Source organism: Sarcophilus harrisii, chromosome 1, assembly GCF_902635505.1.
Source record: "Sarcophilus harrisii chromosome 1, mSarHar1.11, whole genome shotgun sequence".
Taxonomy (NCBI): domain Eukaryota; kingdom Metazoa; phylum Chordata; class Mammalia; order Dasyuromorphia; family Dasyuridae; genus Sarcophilus; species Sarcophilus harrisii.
The window spans coordinates 581,969,288-581,985,104 of NC_045426.1; the positions used below are offsets into that span (position 1 = coordinate 581,969,288).

The 15,817-nt window shown below is 33.6% G+C and overlaps 1 protein-coding gene across 1 annotated transcript in view; it reads right to left on the reverse strand.

Annotated features, from left to right (window-relative positions):
* Window positions 1–2,794: 2,794 nt before the first annotated feature.
* Window positions 2,795–15,817, reverse strand: part of ANKRD46 (ankyrin repeat domain 46) — a 28,823-nt gene continuing 15,800 nt past the window's right edge. The window contains exons 3-6 of the mRNA XM_031947059.1: window positions 14,482–14,579; window positions 10,671–11,011; window positions 6,973–7,131; window positions 2,795–5,230 (exon numbers count right to left, since the gene is read on the reverse strand). Coding sequence (XP_031802919.1) covers window positions 5,014–5,230; window positions 6,973–7,131; window positions 10,671–10,981 — 687 coding nt within the window. The 5' untranslated portion in view covers window positions 10,982–11,011; window positions 14,482–14,579 and the 3' untranslated portion in view covers window positions 2,795–5,013. The remainder of the gene's footprint in view (window positions 5,231–6,972; window positions 7,132–10,670; window positions 11,012–14,481; window positions 14,580–15,817) is intronic.

Sequence of the window (15,817 nt, forward strand, 5' to 3'; positions counted from 1 at the left end):
AAGCAATGTGTATAGACAGAAATGTACAAAATAGATATAAACAAGTACTAGAAGGGGAAGGCATTGACATTTTCATGTAGAAGGTGACATTTGACTTTACTCTTGCCGGAAATGAGGGTTTCTAAGTGGAGATGAAGAAGGAGTGCTTTTCAAGTATGGGGAACAGCCAGTACAAAGGCCAGTATGAAATCTGAAGATGGATTGTTATGTCTGAATAACAGAAAGAAATCCAATTTGGCTCAATAGAATTATAAGAGGAGAATTGAGTAATAAAATTGGAAAGGTAGATTTAGAGCTAGATTATGAGGGATTTAAAATGACGAATTGCACATGTTTAATATATACTGAATCATTAGCTGTCTAGGGGAAGGAGTAGGGGGAAGGTAAGGGAAAAATTTGGAACACAAAGTTTTGCAAAAGTGAATGTTGAAAAATATCCATGCTTATGTTTTGAAAATAAAAAGCTTTAATCAAAAACTAAAAACACACAAAAAACTATATCTCTGGACTTTAGCTTTTTCATCTATGAAATTATAAGGCTGTGATTAGATCTAATCAATCATACTTACAAAACATTTGAAAAGTTACAAATCACTTTACTCCTAATTGCCTTATGAGATAGGCAAAACAAACATTTTAATTCCCATTTTTACATATGAGGAAGTTGAGGGTCAAAAAATTTAAGCAACACAAGTAGAAAGTGTCCAAGTCAATTTTCAAACTGAAGTCCACTATCTCTAAGGACACTGCTCTTTTCATTCCATTATACTGTTTCTAATTGATCTCTATGGTTTTTCTAAGAAATATACTTCAAGAATGCCACAGAAAAAATCCCCACACATTGGGACAATGATAGTTTCATCATGGACAGGGAACACAGTATAATTACTGTATATTTTTATAAATAGCCTTTTTTTTTTTAATAGCCAGGGTTCCATTGCACAGAAGAAAAAAAAATTTTCAAGACTTAAGAATTGACCACTGATATCTCTTGGCATACTTGTAAACACTGGAAATGAATGAGTTTTTATAACACCAGGTTCAAGTTTACACTATTCCTGTAATCATCTGTCTCTTAACTTGTACTCAAAAAAATGTGTAGAAAGACAAAAGAGCTAGGAGAAATGGTCACTAACAAAAAGGCACTTTCACTGACAAATGGAAAATGTGTTGACATTGTTGCAACACTGGAGTACTTAATTACCTTTTAATAATTTGCACAAAGTATTTGGGAAGAGAGCAGTCTTTAATAACAATACTCTGTACATTCAGGCTTAAAAACAAATAGAATTTTATTTTAGAAAGAAAGAAGTTTTTCAAGTAGTAAAAAGATTTACTTAAAATATAACTCAAGAGAAAAAAATGTAGATTTATAACACCTCCTTTCCCACCTCCCTTACTAGTAAAAGAAGCAAGAAACAGGTTATAGAAATTTGAGCACTAAGTCTAAATTTATGCCACAGAACAAAATATCAGCTTGGTTAGAATGTCAGTATTTTGTTAATGTTGAAAGAACAGGGAATAGAAGGAAAGGAAGGAGTGATTTTATTATATCTTTAAATATAATTTTGTTTAATTTAAACTATTGGTATGGCAGACAGAAAAGACAAGGTGCAAAATCCTTGGAGTACATTCTAAAACTTCTATTCAAATGATTTTTACCAGAGTTTTAGATTCTGATAATCTAGGAAATTATTTGTATTAGTTGGATGATAACTAATTATTTCAGGAAATCCTTGGACCCAAGGAACACAAATTCATTTGTTAAAAAAAACCAAAAAAGGAAAAAAACTTATAAATGAAGGAAATAAAGTTAAAAATATGATAAAAAAAAAAAGATAAAACATTCTGGCCATTCTTTGAGGAAGGTGACTGGGAGAGGTTACACATAAAGAAAAAAGCACATGTCCAAAAAATAGTTTTAAAACTTTAGCGTACAATGCATCATACCTAAAGGATATAAACCATTAAAAATTATTCAATCAACATTAATTTTTTAATTAACTAGAGCATGGAAAACCCTTTTTAGTACAGTTGGGTACAAATCCTTGTTCTCAAAAAGTTTATAACCTAGTAAAAGGTAACACATATTCCCATAAAATAAATGAAAAGTATTTTTTACAGAGCAATGAAAGCAAATTAGATAGAACACAACAACTTAATACATTGTAAGGATTTGGTATCTGTTTGTTGAATTGAATGCAATTTCATGTATTTACTGAAATGAGGATATGTAAAAGAAAGGAGTCATTTTTTTTATTACTTATATGTTTCCTTGAAGATGATTTTAAACTAGAGTTTGGAGTTCAAGTACACAGGATGGTAGGGGTGAATTTTTGGAGGAAAAGATAAGGAAAGCTTAGGAGTTTGGGAGTTTGGTGGAGGAGGCAGAGGAAGGAGTATGAATGAAAAGCAGATAATAGCTTATGTGGAAGGTTGATAAAGGAAATAAGGTGATATGATGTTGATGGAATGAGAGCAGAGATAAGGGATAGTTAGAAAAGGCCTTAAATGCTGAACTGGCAAACAATTTATCCCAGTCTTGGTACTCCTGTACAGAGAAAATTCATAGAGACTATAGGTCAGATAATGATGTTCCCGGATTGTATATGTTCCATCTAAGTAGATTTGAAAAGATATCTTAAGGTCTTTAGCCCACTCTAATTCTGTAGTATCAACCCATTGTAAAATTCAATTTAAAAGAAAAGCATCAATATAGCAAGGAAAGTAATTTCAATGATATAGAAGTACACTAAAAAACAAAAGTGAAAATAAAAAACCACCACTACCAAAACTTGGAAAACACAAACACATTTATTGGTGATATTAGTATATATACAGAATAAGGTCTACAAAGAGCATAAGAGCATAGCACTTAGAAGGAAACATTACTCAATCTGTAACTTTTAAAAATGTGATATATCTGCATACCAATTGTGAACGTCTTTGCTGATTTGCAAAGCATTCATTCTGAACAGCTTTCTAATTAGGTTTTAGAAGATTCCATTTTAAGGTTACTTCTAATTTTGTTGTATTTATGCTAACTAGTGTTGCTTTTGTTTGCACCTAACTTAAAAATAAGCCTATGTACAAGCCTATTGTAAAGCAGTAATTTTATCAAGAAATTCATAACAGATCTTTTAGTAAAGATAAAACCATATAAAGCAACCTTAACCTGGATACAGAAATACAAACCCTCAAACCATATGAAGACATGAAAAGAATAAGAGAAGCAAAATGCATAATTTTATTCTACAATTTCTAATTCTAGAAACACTTCAATTATTAGTAACTTAGGTACTTTTGTTCTAAGACATAAAGTCATTAGTCTGCTCAAAACAATTTTCTCATTTCTTCCAAAGAATAATTTTCAAACTTATTAACCTAATAATATGATTTATAGCATTCCAGAATTATTAACAAATGGGCTTTCAGTCTTGCTGCTGCAGTTGCAATATTATGTTTGGGGGCCAAATATGAATTTACATATCATGCCCATCCACAAAGAGTTTATAATACCCAGGACAATACTGCTCATCAGTGCTAACTCAGAAATATCCCATCAGTATGTGCCATCAGAGAACTACTGACATTGAAGGGATTTTTATGGAAATAATAGCAAGGCCTCTAAATAACATCATAAACAAGAAGATTAAAACATCATATGGTACAATTGTGAAAATGTAACTGTCTTATAAGATGAAGTTTATCACTAAAATAATAGCACTACAGAATTAAACTGACAGCCAAATATTTTGCATCACGATCTTTTTTCCTCCAACCATTAAGAAGAAAATGGGTTTTCAGAGATATTTTTGATGAATAGGAGGCTTTTGAAATGAAACACTAAAGAAGAAATGGGAAATCAAACAGGGAAAACTGAACTTCTCAAGCTTATTTTGCATAGATACCCAAGTAGTCGGAAAATTAAAAAAGAAAAAACTAAATAGTATAACCATCCCCCTAAAGACACTGTAACACCATTAACACAATATTACATGAAAAGCAAATAAATAAACATTGACTCAATCACTTTTAAAGGAAAAAAAAAAGTAAGGATTGAAATGTAGCTTATTCCCAAAGCTTTGTTTGGGTTGTGACTGAACAAGAAAATAATTGAATGGGTCCAGATGTGTGGCTTCATAGCTGTGGGGAACTCTTGGTAGTCCAAGAATAGAGATCAGTAATTTATCTATAATGCACAGTCTCAGTTACCTGGAGTAATGAGGGATTAAGTGGCTTATTCATAGTCACCTAGTCAATAAATTTAAGGACTTGAACCAAAGTCTTCTTGACTTGAAATATTGGTCTTCTATTTACTAGTATCATAGGGATTTTAAAGATCATCAAAACTTACCCCTCCATTTTATTGAAGGGACACTGAGGCCCAAGGACATTAGGTGATCTTTCCAGGATCACACAGCTAATTTCTGAGGCAGGATTCTAATTCAGGTTTTCCCAACTCCAGGTCTAGCACTCCATTCATGGTACCACCTCACTGCCTTGCTGCTCATGTTAGCTCTCAGTATGTTTTAAGGGATAGTATAGATGTTATCCAGTTTAAAGTAGGAGTTTTTCATCCTTCTTTCCTTCCTTCCATTAGAGAAAGTAAACTATTACAAAGGGAAAAAAAATGCCTCAATGAGAATATCTTTATCATAAACAACTCTTTAAAAAATTGCATTTAATTGGTCCTTGTAATAATATAAGGTTTCTGGATTAACAATTATTAGCAATCTTATTTTCATTCTTTATTTATCCTTAGCTTTTACCAGAATTGGATGTTGCTAGTCCTAGCCTGTATTAAAATGACGTATCAGAGGTAGCTTTAAAATACTTTAGAATTTAGAACAGTTAATTCAAATGAATAAATCTCCTTTCCTAAAGAATAACAATGCACTAATAGTATAAAAGCCAAATAATATGCTACTAGCGTTACGCTAGGAGAAACATTTTGGGAAATTTAGAACACAGATGACAAATAGGCAAGAGGCACTTGCCTTCCTTCCATGACTAATGTACCAGTTCAGGCTGATTTTCCACAAAGGGAAGAACACCACTGACATAGTATGCAATTCCAAGAGAAAGTAGTGCAATGACAACAATCAGAAGCAACACTCGCCAGAAGCCCAAATCCTCCACAAATTCCTGCCATGTAGTTCGGAAGCTTGAGAGTACTCCTTCACCTTGTTGCAAATTGGGATTAAGAAGAGAATGGCTTTCCATGGCACTGCAAAAAAAAATAAAAATTAAAAAAAAAAAAATATATATATATATATATATATATATATATTAAAGTAATAAAAGATGAGACAATATATTCTTTATTATTCCAAATATTTCAAATAACCAGATAAACTTTTAATCCCACACCATAACTCTTGCGAAAAGGACAGCAAATCCAATTTGCTAACACCACACACACACACACACGTCTATAATTGCTTTCCACTCATGTATGGATTTGCTATTTTTAATCTGCCATCTGTGGCACATGTGTTGGTACCAGCAGAGTCTACACTGGATGGTAAATTATTACAGAATAGGGATTCCTGATTCAGTGCCTGGCCCAGCACAATAATCAAAAATACATTTCAGATGAAGGATTTCACTTCAGAAAGTGCAGGGTAAAAGAACATTTAATATTTCTAGTTGACTTTGGACTTGTTTTGTATTATACGTAAGGTATGAGTTTTCATTGATTACTCATTGGGGGTTTTCTTCTAAAAAACTAATCTTTACCATTTATAAGAGCACTTAGTAAGGTTCTGAGTTCTCTGAAAGTATCTAAATGAAACAAATTAATGCTTGGGATAGTGTTAATGGAAGAAACACACTGACCAACCTGGAGATGGAGAATAGGAAGAAAAATATAGATGAAGTAGAGTAAAAGTAAAAATGGTGGATGATTGACAAATAGTATTATTTGGAAAAAAACTGGAGAGAAATGAAAATAATTTTTATTTTCACAAAGAAGGATTTTAATAAGTCTAATGAATAGGCCAAATGGCAATAAGTCCAAATTCTGGATATAATTCAACTGAAAATTTGGGAAGAAAATGTGGAGAATATTCCTTTTTGCTTTGTTGTTTACTTTAAAGGATTTAAAGACTATTGGTTTCTGCTAAATTTTTCTCATGGAATCAGTGGAGTTAGTGAAGTTGGAAGAAAGGACAAGATTTCCTTATGCCCTTGCCCTATCTCCTGATCTGTTTTTGTCAATTACCATAATATATAAAGTAATCCTAAGTCTTATAACTCATAACTACAATACTTCTAATGTCTCAGGATACTGAAAGTTTACTTAAAGTAACCTGATTTATTTTTTAAAAGTACATGTTTTTTCCTTCTCTTGGAATCGTCAAAGAATTATCATCTAATCTAACCTCCGCTGACAAATCAAAATGGGGAGTCAATACCTAAGCTAAGTGAGAAGAGGGTAAGTAAAGTTGTCCTTGATAAATTCAATTCACTTGGGCTGCAACTACATCCTTAGGTTCTAAAAGAACTGGCAAATTTTATTGCTACGCTACTGCCAATATGTTTAAGATAATGGAAAACAGGAGAGATACCATAGACTGGAGAAGGGCAAAAGTTGTCCTATTTTCAAAAAAGGAAAAGAATAGTTTGCAAATTACAGGTCAGTTATCTTGACTTCCATTCCTGGGAAAAATTCTAGTGTAAATAATTTAAAAGATAGTTGGGAAGCACCTAGAAAGAGTGATTACAAAGGGCTAAGACACAGCTTCATCAGAATAGCTCATGCCAGATTAATCTCATTTCCTTTTCTTAAACAGGAAAATTGTAACTTGGAGTTTAAGAGATGGACATGGGAGACAAAGCAATTAGAGATATATACTTGAGAAATTAAATACAAGAGCTAAGAAAATTTTAAGCTCTCAGTGATCTACAGGCTGATGATACCAACTTTTTTTCTTTTTAAAAAAGTTATTCCAGCATTCTTCCAAATACCTTTCACTCTCAGCAGTCTGCATGGTTTCCAGCTTAGAATGGGCTCCTCTGTTAAAACCTTTCACTTCTTGCTCTTCCAATGACTCCAGCAATCGGATAACATCTTTATTCACTCCTCTTCGCTTTGCCAGTACCAGGGGTGTTGCACCTTGATGATTACTTTAATTGGGGGGAGAAAAGTCCAGAAAAAAGCCTCAGTACAAGAATAATACATGGACAGAAATTTGATTCTGTTGCTAGCACACATTTGATGGTTCATGGAAAATACATCTAATGGAAAATTCCTACTTTAATAATTTAATTAACAAACATTCATTCAATATATATTTACTGAGTGCTTGCTATAGATTAAGGCTAAAGAAGATAAATGATTCTTGTCCTCAATTATAATCCAGTAAGGTTGAAAAAGCAGGTACACAAATAATCAAAATATTATGTAGAACGAAATAAGTGGCAAAAGAGATTACAAAGTGTTCTGGGAGTACAAAAGAAGATTTCAGACTAAGAAATCAGAGAGGTGTGGGTATTTAATTTAATTTTTGAATTATGGGTAAGATTTTGACTGAGAAAGCCAAAGTAAAAAGCATTAATAGTAGAGAATATAGCATAAGAAAAGGCAGGGAATTTGTAAAAATAATTTATTGTTCAATTCAGCTGTAATAAAAGGTGGATGAAGGGAAGAGATAAGATTTGAAAGGAAGTTTAGAGAAATGGTTTTATACTAAATTTAGAAATAAGGACATTATTCTGTATATTTTAAGTTGCCACTTAAAAACTGGTACATTCCATTTTCAAGTTTCAATCTGGGTAATGAATTATTCACTACTGTTCCTAAACTAAAGCCTGTCAATATATGGAAAACAATGTGATAAACAAGGAAGTAACTAGGGTGGTTTAGTGGATAGAACATTGGGCCTGGAATCAGGAAGACTTGAATTCAAATAAAACTCATTAGCTGTGTATCCCTGGATAAGTTATTTAACCTCTGTTTGGCTTAATCTCCTGGAGAAGGAAATTGTAAATCACTCCAGTAGCTTTGTCAAGAAAATTCCTTGTGGGGTCATGAAGAGTCAGATATAACTGAATGACTGAACAACATGATAAACATATAAAGTCTGGTATGTCAGTGAATAAATATCATATTTATAATATGATTAAATATGAATAAATTACAGAAAATGAAAATAGTTCCCATTTTCATAAGGAATGATTTTAATAAATCTAATGAACAGACCAAATGAACAGATGCTAAGTGAAATAAGTAGAACCAAGAGAACACTGTACACACAGCAACAAGTTTATATGGTGATCAATCCTGATGAACATGGCTCTTCTCAACAGCAAAGTGGTTCAGGCCAGTTCCAAGGGTCTTGTGATGGAAAGAGCCATCTGTACCCAGAGAGAAGATGGTGGGGACTGAGTGTCGATCACAACACAGTATTTTCACTTTTGTTGTTGTTGTTTGCTTGCATTTTGTTTTCTTTCTCATTTTTTTCCCTTTTTGATCTGATTTTCTTGTGCAGCATGATAACTGTAGAAATATGTATAGAAGAACTGCACATGTTTAACATATATTGCATTACTTGCTGTCTAGGGGAGGGGATGGAAGGAAGGGAGGGAGAAAAAAAAATTTGGAACACAAGGTTTTATAAGGGTGAATGTTGAAAAAATATCTGTGCATGTGCTTTGAAAATAAAAAACTTTATAACAAAGAAAAAAACAACTCAGGTAAATAAAACTGTTTCAATTAATTATTGATTTGGTATCCAATGGGCCTGTTTGAAGACCAATCTCTTATTAGTTGTAAATGAAAAGCAAGATACTTGAAAACATCACTAAACAAACAAAACTCACTAGTATTAAATATTTCCCACTTTTACCTGAAAAGAAAAAAATAAAATGCCTCTTTAGATAGCTGAAAAGGACCACTAAAAGGTCACCCTGGGAGAAACATAGTATTTATAGCATTCTTCTTATAACAGTGGTGAGCAAGGCATTATTCTGGGCTAGACGACTGGGCATGGAAGCAGTTACTAATTTACTTAGTATATGCCCCCTCTAGATGGCTAGCCAAACCAACAAAAACAATATCAACAGAACAGGAACTGAACCAGAGAAACAACTGCAATTAATTCCTTTCACTTCTTGTTCCAAAGCTCTAGTGGAAAAAGAACTACTTACAGCTTTTCTCTGATTTAGAATATTAAAACAGATCACAATGCAACAACAGTTACAAAAATAGAATCTCACAGAGATGAAATTTACAATTCAAGCTTAATCCAAATGTAGTCTGACACCTATCACACCCTGAGATCAGCCTAACATTAAGAAATCGCATCACAAAATCATAAAAACTTTAGTGCTAAAAGAAACATTAGAGATCACTTAATCCAATTACCTCACAATCAGATGAGGAAACTGAGGTTATAGTTACAAATAAAAACAACTTTTAACATTTGTTTTAAATTTTTTTGAGTTCCAAATTCTCTTTCTATCCTTCCACTATCCCTTCATTGATAAGGCAATTTGATATAGATTATACATGTGAAGTCATGAAAAACATATTCCCATATTAGTCATGTTATTGAAGAAAATATAAAAAAAAAAGAAAAGAAAAGAAAAAGTATGCTTTAATTTACATTCAGACTCCATCAGTCCTTTCTTTGGAGATGGATAAGAGAATTGTCTTGCATCACTGTATTACTGAAAATTGCTAAAATCATTTACAGTTCTTCATTGTGCAATATTGCTATTACTATGCACAATGGTCTCCTTACTATGCTCACTTCACTGTGCATCAGTTCATTTAAGTCTTTCCAGGTTTTTCTGAAAACATCTTGCTTGACATTTCTTATATCACAGTAGTATTCAATCACAATCATACACCACAACTTCTTCACCCATTCCCCAACTGATGAGCATCACCTTAATTTGTTACCACTAAAATAAATTTTTGTACATATAGGTTTTTTTACATTTTACTTTTTTATCTTTTTGAGATACAGATCTAGTAACAGTATTACTTGACCCAAGAGTATAGCCTTTTGGGCATAGTTCCAAATTACTCTATATAATGGATGAATCAGTATAGCACTTCACCAACAATGCACTAGTGTCTCCAATTTGTCAATTTCCTTTTCTGTCATATTAGTCAATCTGATATATGTGGGGGTAGTAGCTCAGACTTATTTTTATGTGTATTTTTCTAATCAATAGTGATTGATATCTATTTTGATTTCTTCATCTGAAAACTGCCTGTATATATCTATCAATCATTTATCTTTTGAGTAATGGTCCTTATTTCTGTAAATTTGACTCCATTCTCTATATATTTAAGAAATAAGGTTCAGAGAAACAATACTTTTTTTTTTTTTTTTTTACTTATGATATATATATATATATATTTCCTGCCACCCTATTGTCCTTGTTTATCTTACTCTTTCTATCTTTTCACCCTGTCCATTCTCAAAAGTGTTTTGGTTCTGGCTTTTACCTCCCCCAATCTACCCTCCCTTCTATCAGCACCCCGTTCTATCAACTCTTCACCCCATTCTCTTATGTCATTTGCCTCCTAATTTTATGTATGGTAAGCAAATTTGTATAGCCAACGAAGTAGGCATTGGGTCTCTGACCCAATTCCTAGAGGAGTAAGGTTAAAAAAAAAAAAAGAGGATCTTTAAAAGCACTAATATACTTACCAAATGTCAATTTTGAGTCCATTGGAAACAAGGAATTGTATAGTATCCACATGACCACAGAGGTGAAGGGCTGTGTTTCCTTGATAATCTGTGGCCAGGAGATCAGCACCAAATTTGTGCAACAATTGGCAGATGTCTACATTTCCTCGTGCGGCAGCAAGGTGAAGGCCTGTTCGGCCTCTGCTATCACGAATATTTGGGTCAAAGCCACTTTCTAATAACCTCTTGGAATAGTTAAAATCTCCATCAATACAAGCCTGCAGCAGAGGCACATTCGTTTGAGAAGAATCATTTACAAAAACATAGGACATTGCTCTGACTGTGTGGAGGTGATAGGTCACCTGCAATTAAAAATGAAGTATGTGAGACTTACAGAGCAGAACTAAATCAAAGCAGTCAAATGCTTTTGAAGTTCCATTCCTTCTCTCCTTCACTCATTGTTTCGAAGCAAAAGGATATAAAACTAGGATAAATTTTTAGAACTTTAATAAAATAATATTTTCTTTTCAATATCTTTGTATACTAAATTAGAACTACTCTGAAGGTTTGATTTCAGCCATCACCATGAAGCCTGACTAAAAGATGGCAATTTTAAAATAAGGCTCAAGATGTCAAATGTTTATGATGTGAAATTACACGAGAAATTTGCAAGAATGGGAAAGGACACCTTTAAAATTCAAAGATCTATCTTGTGAGACTCCTTCATTCATGTAATAAAAATACTAACACTGAACAACAGATCTTATTTAATGGAATAAGAATCTAATGGGATTTCCTCTCATTTTATCTGCTCCTTATTTACATTTGAACTACTTTATATAATAAGAAGAGTGATTATCTCAAAGTTAAAGTGTAGTACTCAGACTGAAGGAATTTTTGGATTTCCTGTTAAAGCTGCTCACCCTTCATTCTTGAGAGTACCAATGATATCACAAGGATGATATCCAAACAAGGCTCTATTAGAACATGTTCTAATGACTTAAAATGGAAAAATATGAAATCTCAGAAAAGAAAACTGCAGAAAATAACTGGAGAAATGCTTTTGTAACTATCTTCAAATATAAAAAAGGAGCATAGGATTTTGAGTTTCCTGGAACCTACTTTAACAGTCTTGTTTTACAGCTGATGAAATGGTCTTTCTAAGCCATAAGGATCATGAATAACACAGCTAGAATTCAAACACCTTCCATCATAGCACTGCAAAACTTAGAAAAATCAGCTCTCCAATGAGAATTTTCTGGGAATCATTTTAAAATACAATGAAAGAAATTAGGTAAGATTTTTAAAAATGCATGTTTTCCGTTGGTATATGTCAATGAATAATTTAACAAGTTAATAAAAGTGTAAAATCTCAGTCATTAGCTATTTTAAAAGAGAAAAAAAAAAGATCTATCCATCTAGAATTGGTGGTATACATTTTTGTCCACAAGTGGTGTATGGTTCTTGACATTGTTTCCAACCCTACAATTTTTAACTGTAATTTTTTAAAACAAAATACATCAATAACTTGTGGGGAATGTCTTCTTCCTAACCACCTTTGATGAACATTAAGTGCTTTCTGGAAAAGGATCGTGACATCAGGAAGGTGATGCCATGACGTGCAAGTAAGTTGAAATTAAGTGAGGGAGAACTGTGCAAAATTACCGGTCTTACTTTTTTCTCTGGAGCCATCTGAGTCCAGTGGCAAGCTATTGATCAGAACTATTGGAAATGATCCTGGATGCAGTGGGAGACCTTGGCCTTTTAAAGCTATCTTTAACAAGTCTCAATTTGACTGAGACAATGCCCAATCAGTGATTAAGAATAGGTAAGATATGAGGTGAAAATGACCCACTATGGACCCAACTGGAACTGGTCAGCTGGACAACATACCTCTTTTCTTTGTTCTTTGTCTTCCCTCTGTCCACATAGGGAATCATACTCTTGCCTGTGAATGTTCTACCCAAAGGAATACAAAGTTTGATTGCTGAAATCTTCCAAAATATTTTGGAATTTATAGGCTAGGACCATACCTTAGAACTGTATATCACCCTGATCCCCACTGAATGACTAACAATAAGTTCCAGGCCAAGTTCCACTAGATTATTATTTGGGTCTTAATTGTCTCAGAATGACTGTAATTAGCAATTGCTTCTGTTTTGTCCATATACTAGATAAAAAAGATCATTCTTTGCCTCAATTCTTATCTAGCCTTAATCAGTGAATGGGCATTGCCTCAATTCTGAGAATTGAGAACCTTAAGCTTAAATAAAAGAAAGGGTCAAGGTTTCCCACTGCATCCAGGACAATCTCCAGACATTCTGATCTATATCTTGCCACTGGACCCAAATGGTTCAGGAGCAGAAAGAGGCTGGTAATTTTGCACAGTCCAAACTTAAATCCAATTCACTTGCTTGTCATGGCATCCTTTCCCTAACATCATGGTCTTTTTTGAGAAAGGACAAAAAAGACAAAGACCAGAGTTATAACCAAAAGAAACAGGTTGCTCCTAAAAATTAGAATAAAAAAACACTGGAAGGGACTATGGTTATCAATTGGATCCAATCTTTTCATTTGTGCAGATGAGGAAACAAAGGTCCAAGAAAGTTATCTTCCCAAGGCACAGTGGAAGTGCTGGCACCAGAGCCTAAAAGTCTTCTTGATTCCTAGACTAGTACTCTTTCCACTTTACTTTTTTAACTAAGGGGGGGAGAGGAAGGGAAGAGGAGGGTAAGGGAATAAGAATGGGGGGAGGGGAGAGGGGCAGGGAGAATGGGAGGAAATGAGAAGAGATGGGGAAAAGAATCTTTAGTATTAGGAAAATCTTATCCCCTATCTATTGAAAGTAAAATATTCAAGACTTTACTGTTCTATATTCTTTTTTTGTGAGCAGTTGAGAGAACTCTCCACTCTTTATCCCAATCTAATGCAATTTGACAGGTATTTACTGAATACCTATTTAGAAGATAATACACAGACAAAACAGTCAAAAAGCTGCCCCTGCCCAGAAGGCTTTACCTTCTATAGCTGGGTTACATATGCAAACAGTTAAGTGTGTACATGATAATATGAGGAGCAAGAAAGAACTAACATCTAGGGGGATCTAACCATAGGAAGTAGTTAGTGAATTAAGCCTGAAGGAGAGTAGGAATTCTGAAATGAAGTAGCCAGTAGAGAAGACATTTGGGGCATAAAGGAGAATTCAAACAAAGGCAAAGTGGCTGGATATGGAATGCAAAGTTTGGGTACAACAAGTAGAATAATGTGGCTAGAATGTAGTATATGGTGAAGGGGAATTCTGTGAAGTAAGCCGAAGGGTTGGTGTCAGACTCAAGGGCTTTAAAGGCTAAGCTGTCCTTATTTTCTCAGCTTCCCTCTCTACTCCAACATAAACTAAGCTGGAGCATAAAACAGACCCCAAACTATTCTTAAAAAAAAAAAAAAAAAGGAATAAAACATAGAGCATTGTCAGGTGTATGTCATAGGGAGGTAATATGTGCTTGGGTAAAAGCATACCAAGAGTAGAGAAAGAAAAACAATTGGCATTTCTATTTGAAATTCAATAAGAATTCTTGTGGTTTACAGACTAGGAGCCTGCTGGCTGTTGGCTCACTTGAAAGAAAAAGCTTTTTTTTGGTCTGTATTGTATCCAGAATAAGTGTATTTAAAACATATCATCTGTGTTTCTTTTTGCACTTGAGACTCCCAAGTCTAATAGACCCAAAGATAGGTAACAATTTTTCATCTCAGCTATGAAACTGAATAATTCCTAAAGTCACAATTTATTCAAAGTTTCAAGCATTAGAATAAGTCAACAATATAAAATACTCACTTGTACTTAAGAAAATTAGCTCTTTTAGTGGTCACTGTGTAGCCTGTATGAACTGTTAATGTTATTAATAAAACGTCCCGTAATATGCCAATCCAGATCTACAATAAAAAGACAATTCTTTTAGAAGACCACAGTCTGACAATGAATATGATATTCTATTAAGTCCAGGCAATTTGGTAAGGCCTACAGGCGATTTCTAAAAAGTCTGAGAATGAAACATGATATAGTTAGTACCTAGATAACTGACATGCAGGAAAACCACTGAAAAAAAGGGGACAGGAATTGGAAAGAGGATTCAATAAAATGTTATTATATTATTCACAAATGGAAAAATGTTGACTAAAAGATGAATCAAAAATATGGGCCATTAGGAAAGTACAAGCAGTCCCCAATGTACATGTTCCAAAAGATCATCTGTTAAGTCAGTTGTTTGGCTCTCCAAATGCATTTTCCCATAGAAACAATGTCATAAATGGTAGTTAAGTTCCCAGATTGTTCCACAAAAGCCTATTTAACCCATAATATAACCAAAATACTTGCAATACTAATAATCAAATGCCAGAAAGCAAGAAAATTGATTTAAATAGTTTTAAAAATCTAGTCAAGTGCTTCAAATCAAGCTAGTACTTAAAAATACAGGAAAGCCAGGTTTCACTTTTTTGCCTTCTAACATCAGATCTTTGCTTGTTTCTTCAACCAAAGTTTCTTGCTTGAAACCTCTATTCCAAATCACTCTGTAACCCTATGATTGTCTGAATCTAGGTTTGAACTGTTTCACTCCAGTGATCACACCATTGATTGAGTGGGGGAAACTGTGGAAAGGGAGGTATCTCAGTTAACTCAATTTTTTTCCCTCTCTGGGGGTCAGGAAAGGGGAGAAGGTGGATCTGAATAATGGAAGACTATATACTTCTATATATCTATATACATAGGAGTAAATTACATGGGATACATGGTTGGGCATGTTTTGGCCCCAACAATTCCCCTGAAATTAAAAAATATATATGTTCTGTTCCCTGAATTTTGTTTGTTCTTTGGTCTTGTGTCTTTTCCCCCCATAGAGATAGAAATTAAGCATGTGTAGCTACATGATCTTCTGAGTAAATTAACATAGATGTCTTTCTACATATTAATTACTAATCAAAGACTGAATCAAGCAGCCTCCTTTTCCTAAATGGTTTATTTAACTACAATCTCATTTTTAGACATGCTGGGATAGAACTGATTTGTCTAAGCAGAGATGTCCTAAAGGAAGTTGAAAATATGTGACTGGAGTTGAGTTCCTTCACCCATATGTATTATCATTAGCAGGTCAAAAAGTTATTAGGTACTCTGC